Here is a 19,825-nt window from a genome sequence, read left to right as displayed (position 1 = left end):
GCAAACTCAGTATTTTTTTAAAGGCCATATACTGACCTCAGTCCCTGCGGGCAACTCTCACTGCTGCTGCTGAATGCTCCAGGCACAGAGCAAAGGAAACGCACAGACCCAGCAACCTCACTGGCAAGCCAGTTCTGCGTGGGAATGCAGGGGATCAGTTTGCTTAACTAGGTGATTCCTAAAGCGTTCAAAATAAAACAGAGCAACCCCCCGATCCCTTAATGTTGGAGGCTAACCAGAGAAGCAAAGCAAGGAGGGCAGTGCAATATTGAGAGAGCTGCTCTCGGTATACAAGAGCCCCATAAAATGTTTCTTGTAACAATAAATACAATATTCTTCTTACAATAAATAATTGTAATATACAAGTCCATGATTTTAAAAAGCACAAACTTTTATGGGCAGACCATGGAGAAGAGACATTAAAGGTGAAGTTTAAGTTCAGACAGCCAAAGTGGAGATAGAATAATAGAGCAGTCTTCATCACAGACAAGAAAAGCAGAAGGAAGCTCTATGTATTTCACAAGTCCTGTCCATAACACAAATCTCCCTATTTGACCCTCCTGTTATATCAAGAAAGCAGCTGGTGGAAAAAAGTACCCTAGGAATGCAATCTCTTTCCATATACCTAAACTCCCTGAAAAATATAGTACAACCTTTAAAAAACAAAAAAAGGGAAAAAAATAAAAAAGCACCAAGGACCAGGTTCAGAGGAAGTCTCAGTAGAGTGAACCCTTTGAAGACTATCTAAAAAACAATCATTACTGGAAGTTACCTTACAGAGAATGAAACGAGCATCTCACAATATTTTGCAGATAAAGAGTGTAACACTAACAGAAATACAGGACAAAACTCTCTAACCTGTAGCTCTCTGTGATAAGAAAACATATAATCTCTTTTGACAGAGAATATGGCAATATATTAAATTACATTTCATTCTTTCAGCTATAGACATTATTTAGGTTCAAAACACAGAGAATATGGAAACTTTGAAAAAACTAAAATATTTACATAATGAATTATGCATTTTAGATTCTAATTCAGAAGGGAGTATGTCTTTCACATGCTAAATTTGACTAATGAAAAAATGCTATTAGGCTACATGCTAGTAAATAATCACACATATTAATTTCCTTACAGAATTTCCTTAAGTCGATAGGACAGTACACAAAAATGTCAAGTGTACACTCTTGACAAAGTGACAAATGAGTTTCAATGAAACAAGAGTACCCCAAAGGGCTTCCAAATCTTGACAGTCTTTCCAACTCAAAGTCTCAGAAAATTAAAAAAAGTAAACAAAGCTATTATCTTGTTTTTATAACGACTGTAATCTATTCTATTTTTTCTTGCAGTTGTTTTTGGGGAGCATAAAAATCACTTGCTCTTCCTCATGTAAGTGAAATCATTTAACCTTTTAAGTTATAGCACTGAAATCACCTGCATAAACTACTAAGTATAAAACCGACTTGCAAAGTGCGTGCAAATAAAAGGAATTATATAAACAATTCAAATGATTCTCCAGGCAAAATATGTAGCTATAAATACCTGAAAAGAAAAAGCAACAAAACCCAGAAAATTCTGTACCACTTTCACCACACGCCAGAAGGCTTGCTCAGGAAAAATATCTACTTTCAGCAAAACTAACAGAACAGTCCCACCTTCCATCAAAATCTGAATTCATGGAATGTGTCGAGCCAAGTTTTCCATACTTCCTAAGCACTCTATATATTTAGTCAGTATATAACTTTATAATAATTTAAACAAAATCATAGCAAATACAAATCTTCCAAACCTTTCCGTCTGAAGAAAATACTTTTGTGGGTGCTATCAAAGTGGTTGGATGAGGTTCTCTTCTTACTTAGGCTGTCATAAATCAAGGCTAGCTTCACTAACCACAACACTGTAAAGCTTAATGAAGAGTAAATGAGATCAGAATCTAGGCAGCATCTTCATTAAAAGACATACTTTAGACTATTTTGAGGCATATCTGTTGGAAGTCACATGATTTAACATATACTGTACTTGAAACCTGAAAAACATATAGACTTACCAATAATTTATATGACACTTTCTCATAAATTAAAGCTTGAAAATACTTTTTTAATTATATGTACTAACAAACATCCTTAAAAAGATACAGTAAAAATAAACACACATATAAAAATACATAGTGCCTGCCAGCAGGAAGAAAAGGAATTTATTGGAATTAAGGCATGCTTAAATTAATAGTAAAACCTGTATCTCCTATGCATTCCTGTGTAAACATCTCACTACAAAGACAGAGGAATCAGAGTTAGCTACCTAACTCATCTAACAGAAAAGAAAAGTGGTGTAGAAGGGTTGCTCAGTTCTATTTGACCTTGAAATGTAATTGGCTACCTTGAATGTCTCTGTAGTATATGCCATTAAGAAGATAAAACTAAATGGGATTAAAATCTGAAACGATAAAGCTTAGAAATTAAGCATTACTCCTTTAATAAACCTACTTCATGAAAGTATGTGAACACCAAGATATCTTCTTGCAGATTACTATGAAAGTATGGATAAGTTTCAAAATAAGCTTCCAAAACTAAAAAGGCATAATATTTTCTTCTGTTTTCCCCTTCTTCCTTGCTTTTACTCCTTGATCAATTTTCTGAAATATAACTGTTACACCACCATATTCTCCAGCATTGTAAATAAGTTTAGTCTAGACTGGTGCTATTTTGTAATTTAAGATGAATTTTAAGATGAATACATTTCTACATTTCTTCTGTGTAACAGCCCTTTTCTCTCCACTGATTTAAGACTACACTGACTTACCAAACTGTAGGAATATTATATATTAAAAAGGTCTACAGGAAAGTGAGGGTCTTTTTGGTCTATTGCAAAATAATAGTTACAAAAAACTTTTTAAAATCAGACAAAAAAAGGCATTTCCCAAGAGAAAGCACTCAGCAATTAAAACATCAGGGCAAAGCACAGACTACTTCTGTTCTTAACATAAGCCACAAATAAAATGGAATCTCATAAAGTAAAAAAAAAAAAAAAAAGGCTTATAACAAAGACCTTTTATTAAATTTAAAAAAAAACATGATGTGCTGATGTGGTAGAGCTCAAAATAAATAACTTTTTTCTACCTTTGGTATCAAAGGAGCTCATGCCAGAATATAGTTTGGATTTAGGAAGTTTGTATTTGGCACATATTTCAAACTCTTTTTTTGTATTGTTTTACATAGACGAACTGTAAAAAGCAGTAAATCTGAGGGAAGACGATGATTTAGGAATTATGAATTATAATATACACATCCTTGATACAAAGATCAAGCAGCAACCAAGAACATATGATGCTGTGCTACCACAACTGATCTTTGTTCCTTCCCTGATATAGATCTTAATAAACACATGTGTGATTTTATGCTAATCCTAGTAGCAAGCATTGCAAAGAGACACTAGTCAGCCTTCTTATCCTTAAATAGAAGCTACTACTAGCTTGAAGTGCTGTGGGTGCCACAGGGCAATTATTTGACAACAGTCCTACAGTTTCCATTTGGTTCAAAATCCTTCCACAGAAAACAAGTAACTGCAGTGTGATGCATTTAGAAAAATCAAGTGAGTGTAAGTGGCAAAAGCAAGTTTCACCTTTAAAGCTAATTTTGTCCACTTATTTATATGTCAACCTACCACAGCAGCTAGATGACCGCACCTCATCACATCTTTACAGTGTTTGGTAGTTAGACTCAAGCGAGTGCTCTACACTAAACCACAGTGGTCCAACAAGCAATAACGTCTAGAGGGGCTGCAAAAGGAATGTTTTTGAACTATCAAAAATTTGTATCAAGACGTTAAGTGTTAAAACTCACTATCTATGAAATTAATTCAGTAACCTTTAACCCATGTAACATATTTCTTTAAACCTCCATCCTATATACTTCATGTTAACAATTTATTTCTTAGTTGATTTCCATTGAACAACTGCAAAGACACTTTTGTAGATACAGCATCATGGTGAAATGCAGTGACGTAAAGAAAGAAACTGTAATGAAGATTTTAAATGATAACATTTGTCTCCTACTCCATCGTTTCTTTATAATACAAATTTTGAGCCAAGTATTTCCTGAAGAAACTAAGCACAGCCTAATGGCTTATATATACTCCAGTTAAACCTGAAACGAAAATGCAATAGCATTAACAACCAAAATGCTTACTTAAATACTAGGTAAATTTAGTTTGTTCTTTCATCAAAAGGTAATGTCCGTAGCAGGGAGATGGACAGGAAGAAATATTACTAAAAGCAACAGAGAAATTGAAAGTTTATCTTCATATCTTCCACTTTTAACAAAGTAAATATGAATATTACTAAAAAAAAAAGTCTTTATATTCATAAATCCATGATATTCTTTCATTTTTCTCAACTGAACACCACTTCAGTCTTAAAATACTTGCACAATTCATCTTTCTCGATATCAGGGCTATCAGAGATTTAGATAAATTATTTTTCCTCATTATTCATCATTTCTGGTAGACAGCCTAAATTCAGTTTAAGAAGAACATCTTTCTCTATTCATCTAGCACATTCTAAACTGTGGCAAATGTATTCTCTAAACTTGTATTATATTCAGGAAATCATTCAGATTTGCTAGATCTGCAATGCTAAATCATTCAGATTTGCAAAATTTCTAATGATCTCTATCAAAATATTATATTTTTGTCTCTCTTCTTTCATTTTTTCCTTTAGTCTGCAAACACCTCATGATAGCAAAATCTGTGTCTCTAATGGATAATGTAAACTCTGAATATTTCACAGATACCAGTATACAAAGACTATTCCAAATATCAAAAAAGTAAATTATATCTTAAAGTTCCCTCTTCAAAGAGTTCTTAGTACCTTAAAATCCCAACGGATCTATTGGCTCATTCACCAAAAGGTAAATTCCTGGTATCTCTTGTAGAAGGCTAGTCATCTTACCTTTACTGTTTCACTTAAGATTTGGTTTTTGTCTGCTTCTTCACTGGAGTGCAGTTCTAGTTTATTATTTAATTCCTGAAGCTGTTGGGCCTGTTCATTTAAAAGCATTTGTGCCTGATGTTCCCGACGTAACGCATGATTTAATTCTTCACACACACTTTCAAATCTCTCATTGGTGATCAATTTCTGAAAAAGGAAACAGATCGTGTTTCATTGTGTAACTGTATTTATCTTTCTATATATTTGACCTTTAGAGTTCCACTTAATAGCATATAACGTTCTAGTATGAAAGCATGCTCAAGAACATTCTTTTTTTTTCTTTTTTTAACATGAAAACAAGCCACTAAACACTGAATGACAGACAATTTTATTCACCATAGTTCAATTTCAAGGATGTATGGAGCCTACTGTAAGCAGTATGTATTAAAATTATTCTGGCCAAACCTAACGGTGCAAGTTTTAAAGAATCATTTCTAATGAAGAAATTAGCATTACTGGAAATATAAGGGAATCAAACTTAACAAAAACAAAGCTGTAGTCAATTTGACACATTTGTCCATATTAGCCATTCTACTAGCTAGGAACAGGAAAAAAGAATGAAGCTTTTGATATGAAAAAGCAAAACTATAAGGTACTTCATCTGTACAAAAGGTTATAAACAATTAACTTTGAAATGACACTTTATAAAAGAAGATGCAAAATAGCTTACATATACCAGGAATGGACACACAAAAAATAGTGGATAAGAAGCAATTAGTCTTAGTACATAGTTCATTTGTGTGTACTGAAGTTACATTTAACTTTGAAGCTTCTATTTAAAATGTTATAAAACTTGCATGCCTGGAAACTTGCCTTATCTGACCAAAACAGCTGGAAAAAGAACACCGTTACCTAAAAGCCTTGCTTTGCCAATATCTGTATATCAAAGTGACCTTATTATTGAGATACACTACATTTGTCAAGCCACTCTCTTCTTCATCCTCCTTCCTCACTTGTTAAGAGCACCACATTTTTGAGCAAATTATACATGGTATTAAAACATGTATAAGAGATATGAAATTAACCTGGCATTGGAAGCGTTTTGATGGGGTCACAGTGATAGATCTATCCAATAGCTCTCAGGATCAGCTTAGGGCACAGCTATAGAAAACACTGCTCATTCTGGACGGTGGCTCTTTCAGATATACTGGGGCACTTGCAAAGCACAAATAGGAGTATTTATCCATTCATTTTCTCTCATTCCTCAGACATGACCAATTATGAATGCAACCTACAGAATATAAGTACAGGAGGAGAAGATGCCCAGTGGGTCTCCAGTATCCTGAAAAAAAGGGCAGGAAGCTCCCCTGCCATGGAGACCCAAGGCACCAGAAGGGGAACAAACCGACGGTGTGCAGAGAACTCCTGCCACAGCGCCGTGGGGATGAATCCCTCAGCACCACGTATGGATGTGCACTGCTGCACTGAGGATTGGCCTGGGTAGCAGCCTCCTTCTAGTCTCTTTTTGCACCTGCCAGATGGTGCTATTTACAGGTTACTGCACCCATCGTGCTGAAGTAAACCCTTTAGCTCTAGCAAAGGGAAGAGGGACTTGGTGCACATAGGCTAATAACAATGTAAAGGGATTTTTTTTTTTGGCATAAATTCTCTCCCTACAAGTAAACTGAAAGCTACAGTAAAAGACTTATCTCAATATTCAGGAATATTAGTGCAGTACGCAAACACTGCATTTATGCTTTATGAGCTTGTCATGAACGTATTCATTAAATCTACACATTTAAGCCGGCCTAACTCTTTTGAAATAACACATATAAAACCACAATTGGTACATAAATCATGTCCACATTTTCAACATATGGAAGCAAAACTAGATTACTGAAGACCAAACACGTAATTTACATAAAATACCTTGCTGTACAAATCAAAGAGAAATACCTGAGGAAAGATGACTATTTTAAATACACCCGGCTCACAGTTCAGTGACATTTACAAGGCAAGTTTTCTGGAAAACTCTTCTAATAGTAGATTGGTTTTATTCTTGTTTTTCCAAAGAACACAAATCAAAATATGTGCAAAAAGGTCTCTCCCTAAGTAGCCTTTTCTAAATCAAATATACTTACAGATTGCTTAAACATATTTAATTGCTCTTGCAGGCTCTGGGCTTTGTCAGCTTCTTTTTTCATCTCATTCAAATTCCGTTTGAATTCTGCAAGTTCTAAGCGCAGTGAACGGCGTTCCACCTCTGCTGTATGAAGCCTTTGTGTGAATTCAAATATTTGCTTCTGTAAGGATGCTATGCTTTTCTGTTAGTAAACGGAAACAATTTTATATGCTATAAAAAGTGCTATTTTGGCAATAACATCAATCACATTTAATACCTGCGGAAATGAGACAGAGCTGTCATTTGCCCTCAGTTATCTCAAGTGCACACACAAACTCACAAACGTGAAACAGCTTCATCTAGCTTTGAGGGCTACTGAAAATTTTTTTCTCAAGGAAGTTATCTGTTTTCAAGGAAGTTCCATGATTAAAAAGAGATACTCTGAGAGGAAAAAAAAAAAAATCTTTTCATTTCTGTTACCAGAGGAGGGCACAGAATCTTTACTGCAACACAGACCAGAAAGCAGAAGATAGACAAAGAATCTTAACCTTTTAATTAAAGATAATAACACATTTGTTCTTATAAGGCACATACAATTTTGATGCAACTTAAAATATAATTCTAAGAATATACTCTTTTCTTAAAATTCTTAGTATTATAATAAAAGGTAAGATGTGTTCAGGGTCTATGACTTCTGCTCTATGGTAAATCAAGTTCTGATTTTCCATATAGGACGTCAGTGTAATTGATTTAGACAGATTCTGAAATAAAATTAACAGTACTGTCAAGAGAACTATACCATACTACTTAGGTTATCAACCTACTGTTCCCAAGAAGTAGCTCTATAAATATGCATACCATGATGGGCTGTCTGTCACATAATCCAGCTTTTAGAGCCTGCACATTGAGCTTATGCAGTCCACGAGCCAGCCTCTGTACCAAGGAGTCCTTCTCCACATAAGTAATGCTCCTGCTGCTGTCCAGTGGAACAGTCTCCAGCATCATATTAAGCTTCTCCATAAATTTCGTAAAAGAGTTCCTGGCTGCACTTACAATCAAGTGTCCAGAAAGCCAGGAATTTGGATCTTTAAAAAATACCAACAGAAGAAAGAAACATTAAAAAGATAATTGTTGTCATTCAACAGGAGGAAAGACAGGAAGAGGAGGAAGCAACAAATAATGCCTCTCCAATGTCCTGTGTAGGAAATTTCCATTAAACTAGGCATGGAAGAATGAGCACATGGGTCTTCCTCTGAGAATTTGTGACAAATTCTGTCTTCAGGAATGAATAAACTGTGTCTAGAAGTTTCGGATATGAAGGGTAAGAAGGATTCTAAAGAAGAGGATTTGTTTGACAAAGAGTAACTTTCCAGTTGTTCTTGTTATTTTCTTACAATACTATACATTAAGTTCTCCTTCTTAAGTCTTTCTTAGGTGCTCTAGCTTTGTAATTCCCAAAACATGTACAACTGATACAGGCTAAACGGAAACCAGGTGACAGGTGTCACATGGAATCACAAAAGGTAAATCACTTTATTGTAATATTTACAATGCAAATTTCTGGATATTTTCTACCCCCTTCTCACTCCCCAGCAGATGACTAAATCATTTGCTGTTCAAAACCAGCGAGGGTTGGTACCTTAATGCCATACTATTTATATTCTGAGACAAGAGAATATAATTTACCTTATTCCAAGGCAATTAAAATTTTACAGCTACAATTACTTATTTCCCCACAGGATTTTGGTAATCATCCTTCTCATATAATGGACTTAAGGCCCCAGCACACCCAACATGTCCTGCTTACTGCTAGATTCGTCAGGTCTGTAATTAATAATTGTGTTTAATGTTGATAAATAAAATTGTCAGTGCTCCTTCCACTAATTGGTATTCCAGATAACAGTTAATAGGTTTATTTATGCCTTAATAAAAGTCTTGTAATTTAGTTTTCCCTCTGCTAGGCAGGTCTTAATCTGTCATTACTTGTCTTATGATACTATCAGTGTAAGATGACAAGCATGGAAGAGCCTATTTGCATTCAGTGTACAGCAGATCTCCTGTTGCTGTAGGGAATTAAAATATTTACTTAAAAGTATAAACAGAAAAAAAAGGTGGCTTTTTATAAGCGAAAAAAAATCTTTTTATATATGAAAAAGATAAATCCAAGGATTCAAATGAAACAAGATGGTTGCTATATTTAGATTATCTTTGATTCAGATTATAAAGAATGTCTCATTTATGAGACCAAATTTATCCCTAAGCAAGCAAAATAAATTTAGCACATGATGAAGTCAATATTTCTTTTTTTCTGAGCCATCCTTCAACCTGGTTTCAAGCCTATCATTCCCGTGTTCAGGTGGAATGCCATTTTTGAGATCATGATCTCTACAACCCACTGCATTAGCAAATCTCCCCGTTCTCCATGTCTAAAATTCTTTCTTGTCTGTGTCTTTCTATTCACCTCTAAAGCTAAAAACCTTACCCAGCATTTCATCTTGTGCAAACATTCTGCGACACACAAAACAAGATGATTTTCCTCATACCTAAAAGAAAGTGCTACTCTATGGCCTTCTCCACTGGGACAACGCTCATCCCACTTTCCTTATGTTGGTTTTCCTCTACTAGCCACCATCACAACAAACAACTTTTCATCATTTTAATTCATTGCACAGCTGACCCTTTTTTTTAACCTATCCTTGTTTCAAAGGCCATCTCTTTTCTTCAGTCATGTTGCCAATATTAGATCAAATGTTAAGTTAAATTAACATAAATTTCAAACTAAAACATTTTAGGTGTCCCTGCGTATGCAGGGGGGTTGGACTAGATGATCTCTGGAGGTCCCTTCCAACCCTAAGCATTCTATGATTCTATGATTCTATGATAGGAAATAAAAAGAAGCAAAGAACCACCTCTATTTAAATTTTAATGAACAGTGGTTTTGAGTAAAACAGAAATCTCGTTGATAGGAGTCATTGATTTCTCCGAAGGGTGAAATGAGAATAAAATGCAATTCCACAAGGCACTGTACAAGCAGAAAAAAAAGAATGTACCCTTTAAGCATATGCATTTTAAGTATCTACCCACAAACAATCAGGGTATTACACTAAAAGCACTAAATGATGTTAGAAATTACTTAAATACAGTCACATCACAGGAAGCAATTAATTTTAAATTAAACAAATGAAGAAAAAGGCAATGACAAGAGACAAATCTTACTTCTGTGACAGATGAAGAAGGAATTCTAATTTGCTTTATTTTGGGGAAATAAAACAGTTAACAAGAATTAACTCAGTATATTACACAAGACTAACATGTTCATGCTAAGCTTCAAAAAATGAGCAGATATTTGTAGTGAAACAAACTCAATCTTTATTTTCTCTGTCTTACTGCAACACACAATTGCTAAAAAAGTATGTTAAAAAATATTAAACTTACCAAAAAACACACTTTACAAAACTGTTCTGGCTGAAGCTAAGAGATCATTCCAAGACACCATGCCAGAATGCCAATCAAACTACTCTTGAGCAGAGCAAAGAGAAACGATCATGAATGTCAAAAGATTCATGAAAAAGCTTTGTTTTTTAAACGTGCTAAGGAATGTGCAAATATCTTCCTTCTTCCCTTAAAACACCACACACAAGTCCCAGTTTTATCTCAGTGATGTGGATTTGGTTCCTTTAAAGTGTCTCTAATGACTCCTCAGGACATGGTCACCTCTAAAGCCCCTTCTTAAAACCCTAAGCCATTTCCTACCCTAGTTCCACATGGCCTTCTGCCTGCTCTCTCCTGTGATCTGCAGTTTAACCTGAAGATCAAGATCTGAAGAGAATCTCTTCAAGACCTGAAGAGAATAGGTGCCTCTCAGATAGCTTATCTACATTCAAAAAAAAAATTAAAGTCATTTCAGTGAATTTGTGAGTTGAACCCCTACTTGAAATATGACTTAAATAACACAAAAGAATACATATCTTTAATATGGCTTAACTGCACAACAATTTTTTTCAAATATATTCTTTCAAAGTAACTTTGGTACTTCTAGAAATGTCACGTTCAATCTGAAATTATTTATTAAAATTTGCCAAACCAAAGATTCTTAAGGTCAACTGCCTGATCAACGTAATCCCATGTAATATATAGGCAGTTAGATCTTATGCATCTGTGAAAATGACTGAGATAGAGAGCTCTTGCTAATTCTGGGCATCAAAACTGTGTAAAGTACTGAAATATGAAGTAAATTTGGTCCACCAGAAGAAGTCTCATATACTTCAATATGGGAAAAATGGCATGAGGTTTGAAGTACTAAAACCAGTGATTTCAGCACCATGATAATTTTGTAAAGTTTATTTTTTATTCTCTTTTAATCTGCATTTCTTGTTCAGCAGTCTATATGCAGGAACATTTGCAGCATCTTCCCTGTAAATACTTGAAAATGTAGCTCAAATTTTTTTGAAATACAGCTCAAAGACTGTTTTGTAAGGATGCAAATTTAAGTTATTCAGCAAGATGACTTAAGAAAAGAGTTTCTGAAACTATGACTGCAATTCAAGGGCTAACTTCTAGAACCAGAACCTGATCTGGCTTGACCTCTGTCGCATTAGCTCTGTCCAGTAATTTCCCTTTACTCATGTAAATCATGCTTCCCTTCTCTCAATATTTTTTATTCTGAAATAGGAAATAAAGAACAATTAAGATGATAGCAACGCAGAAAAACTAAGTGAGATCCTGCAACAATCTTCACTACAAAAATATGAAGTCTTTCTTCTAAATACACCGGAATCAAAAGTTGACGCTGCTAGGGACTCTTTTAAAAATTTTCCATAGTCATAGTAAAACTGCCATGTGAAGACAGAATCAGAAAATTAGGGATAATAAGAGTTAGAAACACAGTAGAGACATAAAATAAAGAATGCTATAGCACGTGTTAGTTGAGTGGTGTTTATTTCTCTCTCAAAAACAAGATAGCAAATAAAAATGAAATAGCAGATGAAAAAATATTATCATACACAACAGTCCATCAGAAACCAGCAATTAAGTGGCATCAGAAACAATTAGCCATTAATCTGATTAGTAGGAATAACCATAGTGAAACAAAAGAGGAGTTTTACATCACTCTCAAAAAATAGATGTCCATAGAAATAAACTAATGATAGAGGCACTATCAAAGACAGACCTCTGATCTGCAGCAGCTCAGATATTCCCATCACAAACAAACCACAAGGTAAAAGAACTGGTGGATACAGCCTTACAGTTATTCCTCATTTCTCTTCTCCTACTGACTTGAACATGACTTTAACCAAAGCAAACACATGTGAGCAACGGTAGCAAGGCAGAGCTCGGCACATTTCAGCTGCCCAGATCTCCTTTGCAGGACTCTGATCCTGCAGATTCTCCAAGGTGACCTGAAACCCCAGCATGAGTCAAACATTGTCTGAAAGCTGCTAAAAACCACTGGAATGTACAGTGGCAATACTCAAATTCAGCTACAAAAAGAGTGAACTGACACTACACCTTCTCACAAAAGATCCTGGCTGCATGACTGGCTTGCTAGCTCTGATGAAGTTAAAATTATTAACACGAGGATGAAAAAATACAAAACAGATGAAGAATTTCATGTTTTCAGAATATGAAACATTTCAGAACAGACGGACAGAAAATCAGCGTCCACTCCCATATTAAGCATGGATTAACAGGATCATACTGTATAAAACACAGTAGGAAGTTATTTCTTTTTATCGACACTAGTAAAGCCCCAGGGTGAATATGGCTAGTTTTGCGGGGCACAATAGAGAAATAGCATAGGCTTTCTCTGTCATGAAAGGCTAGCTTGGAATTCAGTTACATGCTTGTTAAGCCACCTAGAAAGCTCGTGAATGCTACTTCATCCCAAGTCCTTAGGAACAGGATAGACAAACATCTATAAGCAAGGTGTAGACCTATTTCTCCTTTTATAGAACAAAGATATCCAGATGATCTCTAGAAGCATCCTTTAGCCTAATGTTTTCCTATGTACAGAAATTATTAAGCATGGGTAGCATAAACTAAAATAAAACTTCAGAAGTTCGATACAGAATGATTTTTATAAAATCCTGACAAAGGAAGTCATACAAACACTCTGGGTTTTTTTTATGTCTCTTAAAATAATATATTCTTTAAATTACCTGTTTTGCCAACAACATCCTGTAATTCAGCCACAGAACTAATTATTGCAGCAAGAAGGTCAGAACTAGAAAACCAGTTGAGAGCTTCAACACAGTGAATTTGTTCCTTCTTATTTCCTGTAAAACAGGATCACAGGCAGCAATAAAACTGAGTAATACAGATAAGGCATATGAGTATCTTTAGCTCTTTCAGAAATTCATCAAAACCATGTACATAAACTACTAAATTATTCTTTCTTCAGGAAAATTAAGAGTGCATTTGCTATACCTGAACAAATTTAGCTATTAAAACATAAAACTAAACACACCTGCTAATTTGAAAAAGTTCTTTAACATTTGCTTTTTTTAAGTAGAAGCATAAGCCAGACTAGTTTTACAGTAATAGGAATAGAGGAAGGACTACACAATTTACTAGAAATTCTATGCTGATTTTTATCTGAGTAAAAATATTGTTTTTTTGCATATTTAATAGGAAATAAACATTAAAAGAGCTCACTGAAAACAAAATTCTTGTTAACAACAGGAAGACTTGTGTCAGATTACAAAGTATCATACTGTCTAAAAAGAACCACAGAGAAGTCTTGTGGCATCTCATTCTGCAACGTGGAAGTCTAGAATATGAAACAGCCCGCAAGTACAGGTGCAACTTTGTGTATGTTAGGGCTCAAAGAAAAGTATTGCATTTCAGGGGAGCTTCTGACATAATCTCTGACTCTAATTTAGACAGATCTATGTTCAGTCACTACATTCAACTCTACTCTCTATTAATAATTATTATTTTTTATGATACATCAACCACGTAATTTGACATAACGCATACCATACAACTAATTAACTTACTTGACAGATCACGCTTGCCTTTGGAGTCTCCTACACAAACCAGGATTCCAACACCTTCTTTGAAGCCATCCACCCAGGAGAAGAGAGCACTGCAAGACTGTCCTATGACTTTCAGTCTATTGGCTGCCAAAACTGCAATAACACCTTTACGGAATACACGTCTCAGGCTTTTGAGTTTTCTTTTCTTTATCTTGGCTTCGTCTTGCTTTTTTTCCTCCACATCAGAGAGAGCATGTGCCAGAGTCCTAATTTCCTGACTGACTAATTCATAGACGTTGACCTGGTCCTGCAGAAGGTCTCTTTGGGTAGACAAAGCACAGGCTCGGCCATAGAGAGGGTACAGGGCACCTGCCATTAGTGCACAAGCTGCCAAGAGAGATGAATGCTCCTTCTGAATCTGCGTTAATGTATTTTTCACATGTACATTTTCAAGGGCCAGTTTCTCCCGTTTTTTTTCAAGGACAGAAAATCTTTCCTTGTTCTTTTCTGCTATTTCTTGGTATTTCTGCAAGGTGGAAAAACAAACAGAAATAGAAGAAATATTAGCTAAAATATATTACTTTAAAGGCAAACAAAATCGCGTTTAAATAGATAAAAGCTAACAGAAAATTCATTCTCTCTATTCAGGTGAATATCATCTCACAGAATTTTACAATGAAGTGAAAGGACCATATATTATTAGTCATGATTGCCAAGGCACTCTCACATCCAGCAATTACAGAAACAGACAAAAATGGCATAAGAAAAGCTTGTGTCAACTACAAACAGATACCAGATTTCTCAAGCTAATTCACCAGTACTGGATAGAATACAGGAGGCCACTAGCAGAATGAGTCTGCTTAACAATAAGCAATTATATTTCCCATTTTCAGGAAGAACATTGCTCCTCAAAGCAGAGAGGGAAGTTAGTGTAAGACAGAGAGGGGAAAAAAAGAGTAGAGAAAACTCTGGAAGATAGAACTAGACAGATTGGTAGCAGCTGGGAAAGGGGAAGTAAAGGTGATCTCTTAATTACTTTGTAATCAACCCCCTACTTATATATTCACAGATTAATTAGGTCTCATACAGAATTGTGTTTTCTAGAGAACAGTGTAGGACTCATATTTTGTTCTATTTTGACTTGCGCCGTGACAGATTTTTCAACTTACTGAACTTTTCTCTGTATGCCGAAAGTAGACAAACAGGGAGATTTGAAATAGTAAACTACGAGGTCATAATGAAGACGTTAAAAAGCTAGGTAATTCCAGAGTTAAGTTTTCCTCCTTGGTTCCATTTGATGCTATTCAGTTCTTGCCCAGGAATCTAGACATTAGTCTGGGAGCTCAAAAAACCTAGACCAGTTTCCTGACAGTCCCTCTGTGATAGGAAAAAACACTCAAGGATAGATTTAAACAGGAAGTAAGTGACAGTTTGTACCGGCTTTTTGCAAAGAACACACAGGTTCAACTTAATTCCTTCAGGTCCTTTTATAATATACGGACATAGCTAGGTAAATATGAGTGGAATGAAAAGTCAGTACAATGAAGAAAAAGACAGAATTGCCTTAAACTTCGGTTCTCTCTCCTGGAGCCCTGCACAGTTTTGTTAAAAACAGAGTGGAAGTTATTTCTTTAGGCAGAAGCAAAGGACAAGTAAAATAGCACGCGTCTATCTGCTTTGCTGCAGGGCCAAGAACCACTATCAAAACCAACTGGAGCAGGGGAGGCCTTAGGTTCTTCTTCTTCCTCCACCCAACAATGGGGGAGAAATACACAGGCTACCTCTGAAATGGAAACACAAGATCCCAAGCCGTCACTGTTTCAGAATGTCAATTCTTTTTTGAAAGAGTCGGAATTTGAACTGGAAGATGACAAACTTGTAAGCCTTCCTTTTTATGACAAGTATGCACACACACACGCATGTATATATAAATATATCAGCAGATAAGTTTTACAGATGATTTTACTGTATTTATGTCGAGAGAGTGGAATATATAAAAGCTGAATATCTGTAAAACTTTAGCATTCAAATACCTCAAGCTATGTATAGTTGGATTGAGCAACTGAAAGATTTAATTTCAAAATGTAATTTACAGGTCTTGTATGTCACTCTCCTACTCCAAAATTAAATATGAAAATGTATAATACTTTTGGGGCTACTGCATTATTTACACTGTTTGATTTTTGAAAAAAAAAAAAAGAAAAGAAAGAAATGCTGGAACGAACTAGAAAGATAACTTGAATTTAGAAAAGATCTTCTGGCTTCTGGCTATCACTCTTTAAAAGCAAATGTTTAGGTAAAAAAAAAAATTTAAATATGATCCCTATAGGACTGTTGAGTACCAATAGTAACGAACTGCTCTGGCTGTTTAAAGCTTTTTTTTTTTTTAATAACATTTTAAAGTTTACTATTACACTGTAATATGCAAAAGTGATCAAGACAATCTTATCATAAAATTATATAGTCTTCCACCTATATGAATTAAAAAAAACAAATAAACACATCTCATTTCCAATGACTGATAACTGTCCTTCTCTTATTGTATATTGCTTCTCATGTCTTCTTCAAAGCTTCAAAGTACAATTCTTGAAAGGAATATATTTTTCTTCCTAGGTTGGTAGGCTGACTTCCTTGGGTATTTGAGCTTAGAGTTTTTGGTGTGACATAACCTCACTGAGTTACTGAGCTTGGTGGACTCCAGAAGTACTCCAAAAATGGATGCACCCTCAGGAGGCAGAAACTATTCTATTTCCTATGTAATCTTTACCCTTTATAATGACAAATAGACAGAATTGGAAACTAGAAATTTAATGATATTTTGACTTCAAAAGGTTTTCTTGTATTTCATCTATTTTGCTTTATACTACAACACTGATTGAGACAATTGCAAAATACCACAGCCTTTAGATAATTTACCTGTCTTGCCTTAAAAGCAAAGACTCTTAATAAAAATAAAAGTCAGTATGAGACATTTTTCTCCCTAGAGGATTTTTTCCCTTTCCTATTTAGCAAACCTTTTATTTTCCTGTCACAATTAGCACTTTTTAAAGTAGATATAGAATTCTTCCCTCACAACATCTTTTTGCCTATCAGTAAAAAAGCCTTACTATTTTAGGCGGATGGCACAAAAAACAAGGACAGATTAATAAATGTCTAAATAACAATCAAACATCTGATAGTTAAAATTCAGAGGACAATTCCTGTGAGACTGCACACAGTTTGAATAAGTAATTTGTGTGAGGCTAAGGAACAGGCACAAAAACACTGCAAATGGACATCAAATTAAGGGGACTCTGCTCCTAAAAAGGGTAAGGAAAAAGGATATTTGCTTTAAGCTTTGAGGGCAGTATAGACACCATGCACCAAAACAACAGCACCTATTGAGTCTTGTTGATTGCTGATCTGCAAGAAGGCAGCTTTGGCCTTCTTTTCTGTCCTACAGGAAAAAAAAAGTGAACCTGCTTTCTGATAACGTCATCCAGCTGACTAACAGCAACAGCTTGAAGCAGTACTTTGCAGTACCTAGAGGCTCCCTTTGAGGTCAGGCACCCTGAACAGCATTGGTTGGGGACACAGGCACTTGCAGGTGTCAGTATTACTAAAACTTCCGAATTGCAATGTTGTATTATAATCAGGAGCCTCAGACGACCTTTTGAAAAGGCCTCTTTCAGTTCACAACTGTAAGAGACTCCAGGACACATCACTCACTGCTGCGCAGTTAGAGCTCTCCTTTAAAGTCATCGTCTGAACTCAATCTTGAGTGTGCCTCTCCCCATGAATCAATAACTGAAGAAAAAAAAAAGTCTTTATGCAGCAATTTTGAGGAGAAAACATCTAGAGGAAAGAAAGGCAGAGTGGTTGAAGACAGAAGCACAAACAAAGGGATGTAGGGCTTGTTCCACAATGTACCACCACCTCGGTGCAAGACCCTGCAAGAATCTCTTCACTTCCCTCTATGCAATGGGGCTAGTACTTACAAGGCTTAATTCACTAAACTGCTTGTAAGGAGCATTCAAGTCTCTGGATGGAAATACAGCAATTAATTGCCACAGTTTCCTTACTGTGCTGGAATAAACATGCTGAAGTGGCAAGATCCACAGCTCTAGATCTAGCTGCAACCTGCACTTGTCTTCAATCTACTACCTGAATAAGACCAAGGTAAGAAGTACACTTTGGTGCCTTGGTTTTTACAAGAAAGAAACCCAGGCACATAGGCTGAAAAGGAGTTGTGGCCAGAAGGTTAGCTTACACACTTACCAGATTTTATGTGAAAACTATCCATTACTCTTATGATCAACACTTCTCTTTAAAATTCCAGTGTACCTACTGAGTAATACTATTTATCAAACTATGCATATTTCCAAAGCCAGGATTACTAAATATTCTAACGTGTTTTCAAAAACAGGGTCACATTTCGTCTCCTGCTGTGAATCTTCCACAAGCCCCTCCTGCCCTCACACCAATTGTTCAGCATATCCTGGAGCATAAATACCCCACTGCCTCATCGTTTCCAGCCCTCACTCAGAGGCAAATAAGCATGGATTAAGACTTGACTGCAAGAAATGGCGTTCAACCATTTCAACTTTTAGGAAACGGAGAAATTTACACTTCACAGTTTTCTTTAGACAACCCCAAATTCTGACTGTAAAGGTAACAGGTGCTCTCAAGTTTGGCCTAATTAAGGACTTCCCAAAACTCCAAAAACTAAGTCTTCTTTCAAACTTAAGACATTAACACAAAACTACCCACAATTTGAGAAAGGGGAGAAAAAGTGAGGAAAGCTGAAAATAGACAAAGCAAAACATAACATATTACAACATGCAAAGTTATCCCAAAGGAGGATGGTTATCCTCACCATCCTCAGCAAGCTTGAGTCACTATGCAAAACTGGGGCAGTTATATTCCACTTACACTGACCACCATGACTAGCAGGCAAAAAAAGAAGGGCACAAAAGACAGTTAAGTTTTACGAAGAGCACAGGACAATGTGCTCAGGACAATGACTGGCCTAGCACTGGGCATCAGGGAGTCCATAGACTCCAGTAAGGGAAAATCTTCATCTGGAACTAGCAGGCCCAAGGCCCGTCAAGAGACAGAAATCTACAGGAAATTAGACCGTCCCCACACTTAAACAACACTAAACTGTAATGCATTCAAGCTGGAACATGAGCAGGCGCAATGATGAGACAAAACTCTGCTGCATCATGCAGATGCGTGCGGTCATGGTGTTGTTACATTAGAACACTCAGCTTGTTCTGCAGCAGGACGCTGAGCTTGCATGAGGAGCCATGTCTGAGCGCTGGCAAAGGAGACCATTTCCTGCCCAGAAACGCGCCAGTTTCCTTCTAGTGAGCTGACGGACAAGGTCCTTTTCCAGAAGCCCTGTCCCACACGCGGCCGTGCGCGCGGCCCACAAAACTCGTGTGAGAAGAAGGGCAGCTTCAGCTCCGTCCCCCAGCCCAAGCTCTCCCCACACGCTACAGCTCTGATGGAGCTTACACGGGCCATTATTTCACGTGGTATTTATGGCAGGTAGGAGTCTGCACTGCCAAACCTCTTTTTTTTTTTTTTAACAAAAAGGAAGTCTAATTTTAAAAATTAAAATAAAGCTTCATTCTTTTTGTATCATTCTTTTTGCTGAAGATGATCTCATGAAGTGAAACTTCTGGATATTACAGCAACTTTATGAGTCTGGATGCTACTTATTCCACTCATGTGGCCTGTTCTAGCATTGGCATTACCCAAAGGTAAATCAGAAAATAAAAACATCATTCTTCTGCTGTGGAAAGTTCCAGATAGCAA

General features: G+C 36.0%; 1 protein-coding gene across 1 annotated transcript in view; it reads right to left on the bottom strand.

Annotated features, from left to right (window-relative positions):
* The window catches only part of CCDC171 (coiled-coil domain containing 171), a 137,074-nt gene that overhangs the window by 65,815 nt on the left and 51,434 nt on the right, over nucleotides 1–19,825 (bottom strand). Inside the window, exons 15-19 of the mRNA XM_088532023.1 lie at nucleotides 14,045–14,549; nucleotides 13,205–13,321; nucleotides 7,905–8,131; nucleotides 7,066–7,248; nucleotides 4,946–5,131 (exon numbers count right to left, since the gene is read on the bottom strand). Of these exons, the coding sequence (XP_088388149.1) occupies nucleotides 4,946–5,131; nucleotides 7,066–7,248; nucleotides 7,905–8,131; nucleotides 13,205–13,321; nucleotides 14,045–14,549 (1,218 nt within the window). The remainder of the gene's footprint in view (nucleotides 1–4,945; nucleotides 5,132–7,065; nucleotides 7,249–7,904; nucleotides 8,132–13,204; nucleotides 13,322–14,044; nucleotides 14,550–19,825) is intronic.

This window comes from Tinamus guttatus, unplaced genomic scaffold, assembly GCF_059628265.1.
Source record: "Tinamus guttatus ecotype Peru unplaced genomic scaffold, ASM5962826v1 Tinamus_guttatus_pri_ptg000450l, whole genome shotgun sequence".
NCBI classification, from domain to species: domain Eukaryota; kingdom Metazoa; phylum Chordata; class Aves; order Tinamiformes; family Tinamidae; genus Tinamus; species Tinamus guttatus.
The sequence above is the reverse complement of the archived record's forward strand: the minus strand, read 5'-3'. Positions and strand labels throughout refer to the sequence as shown.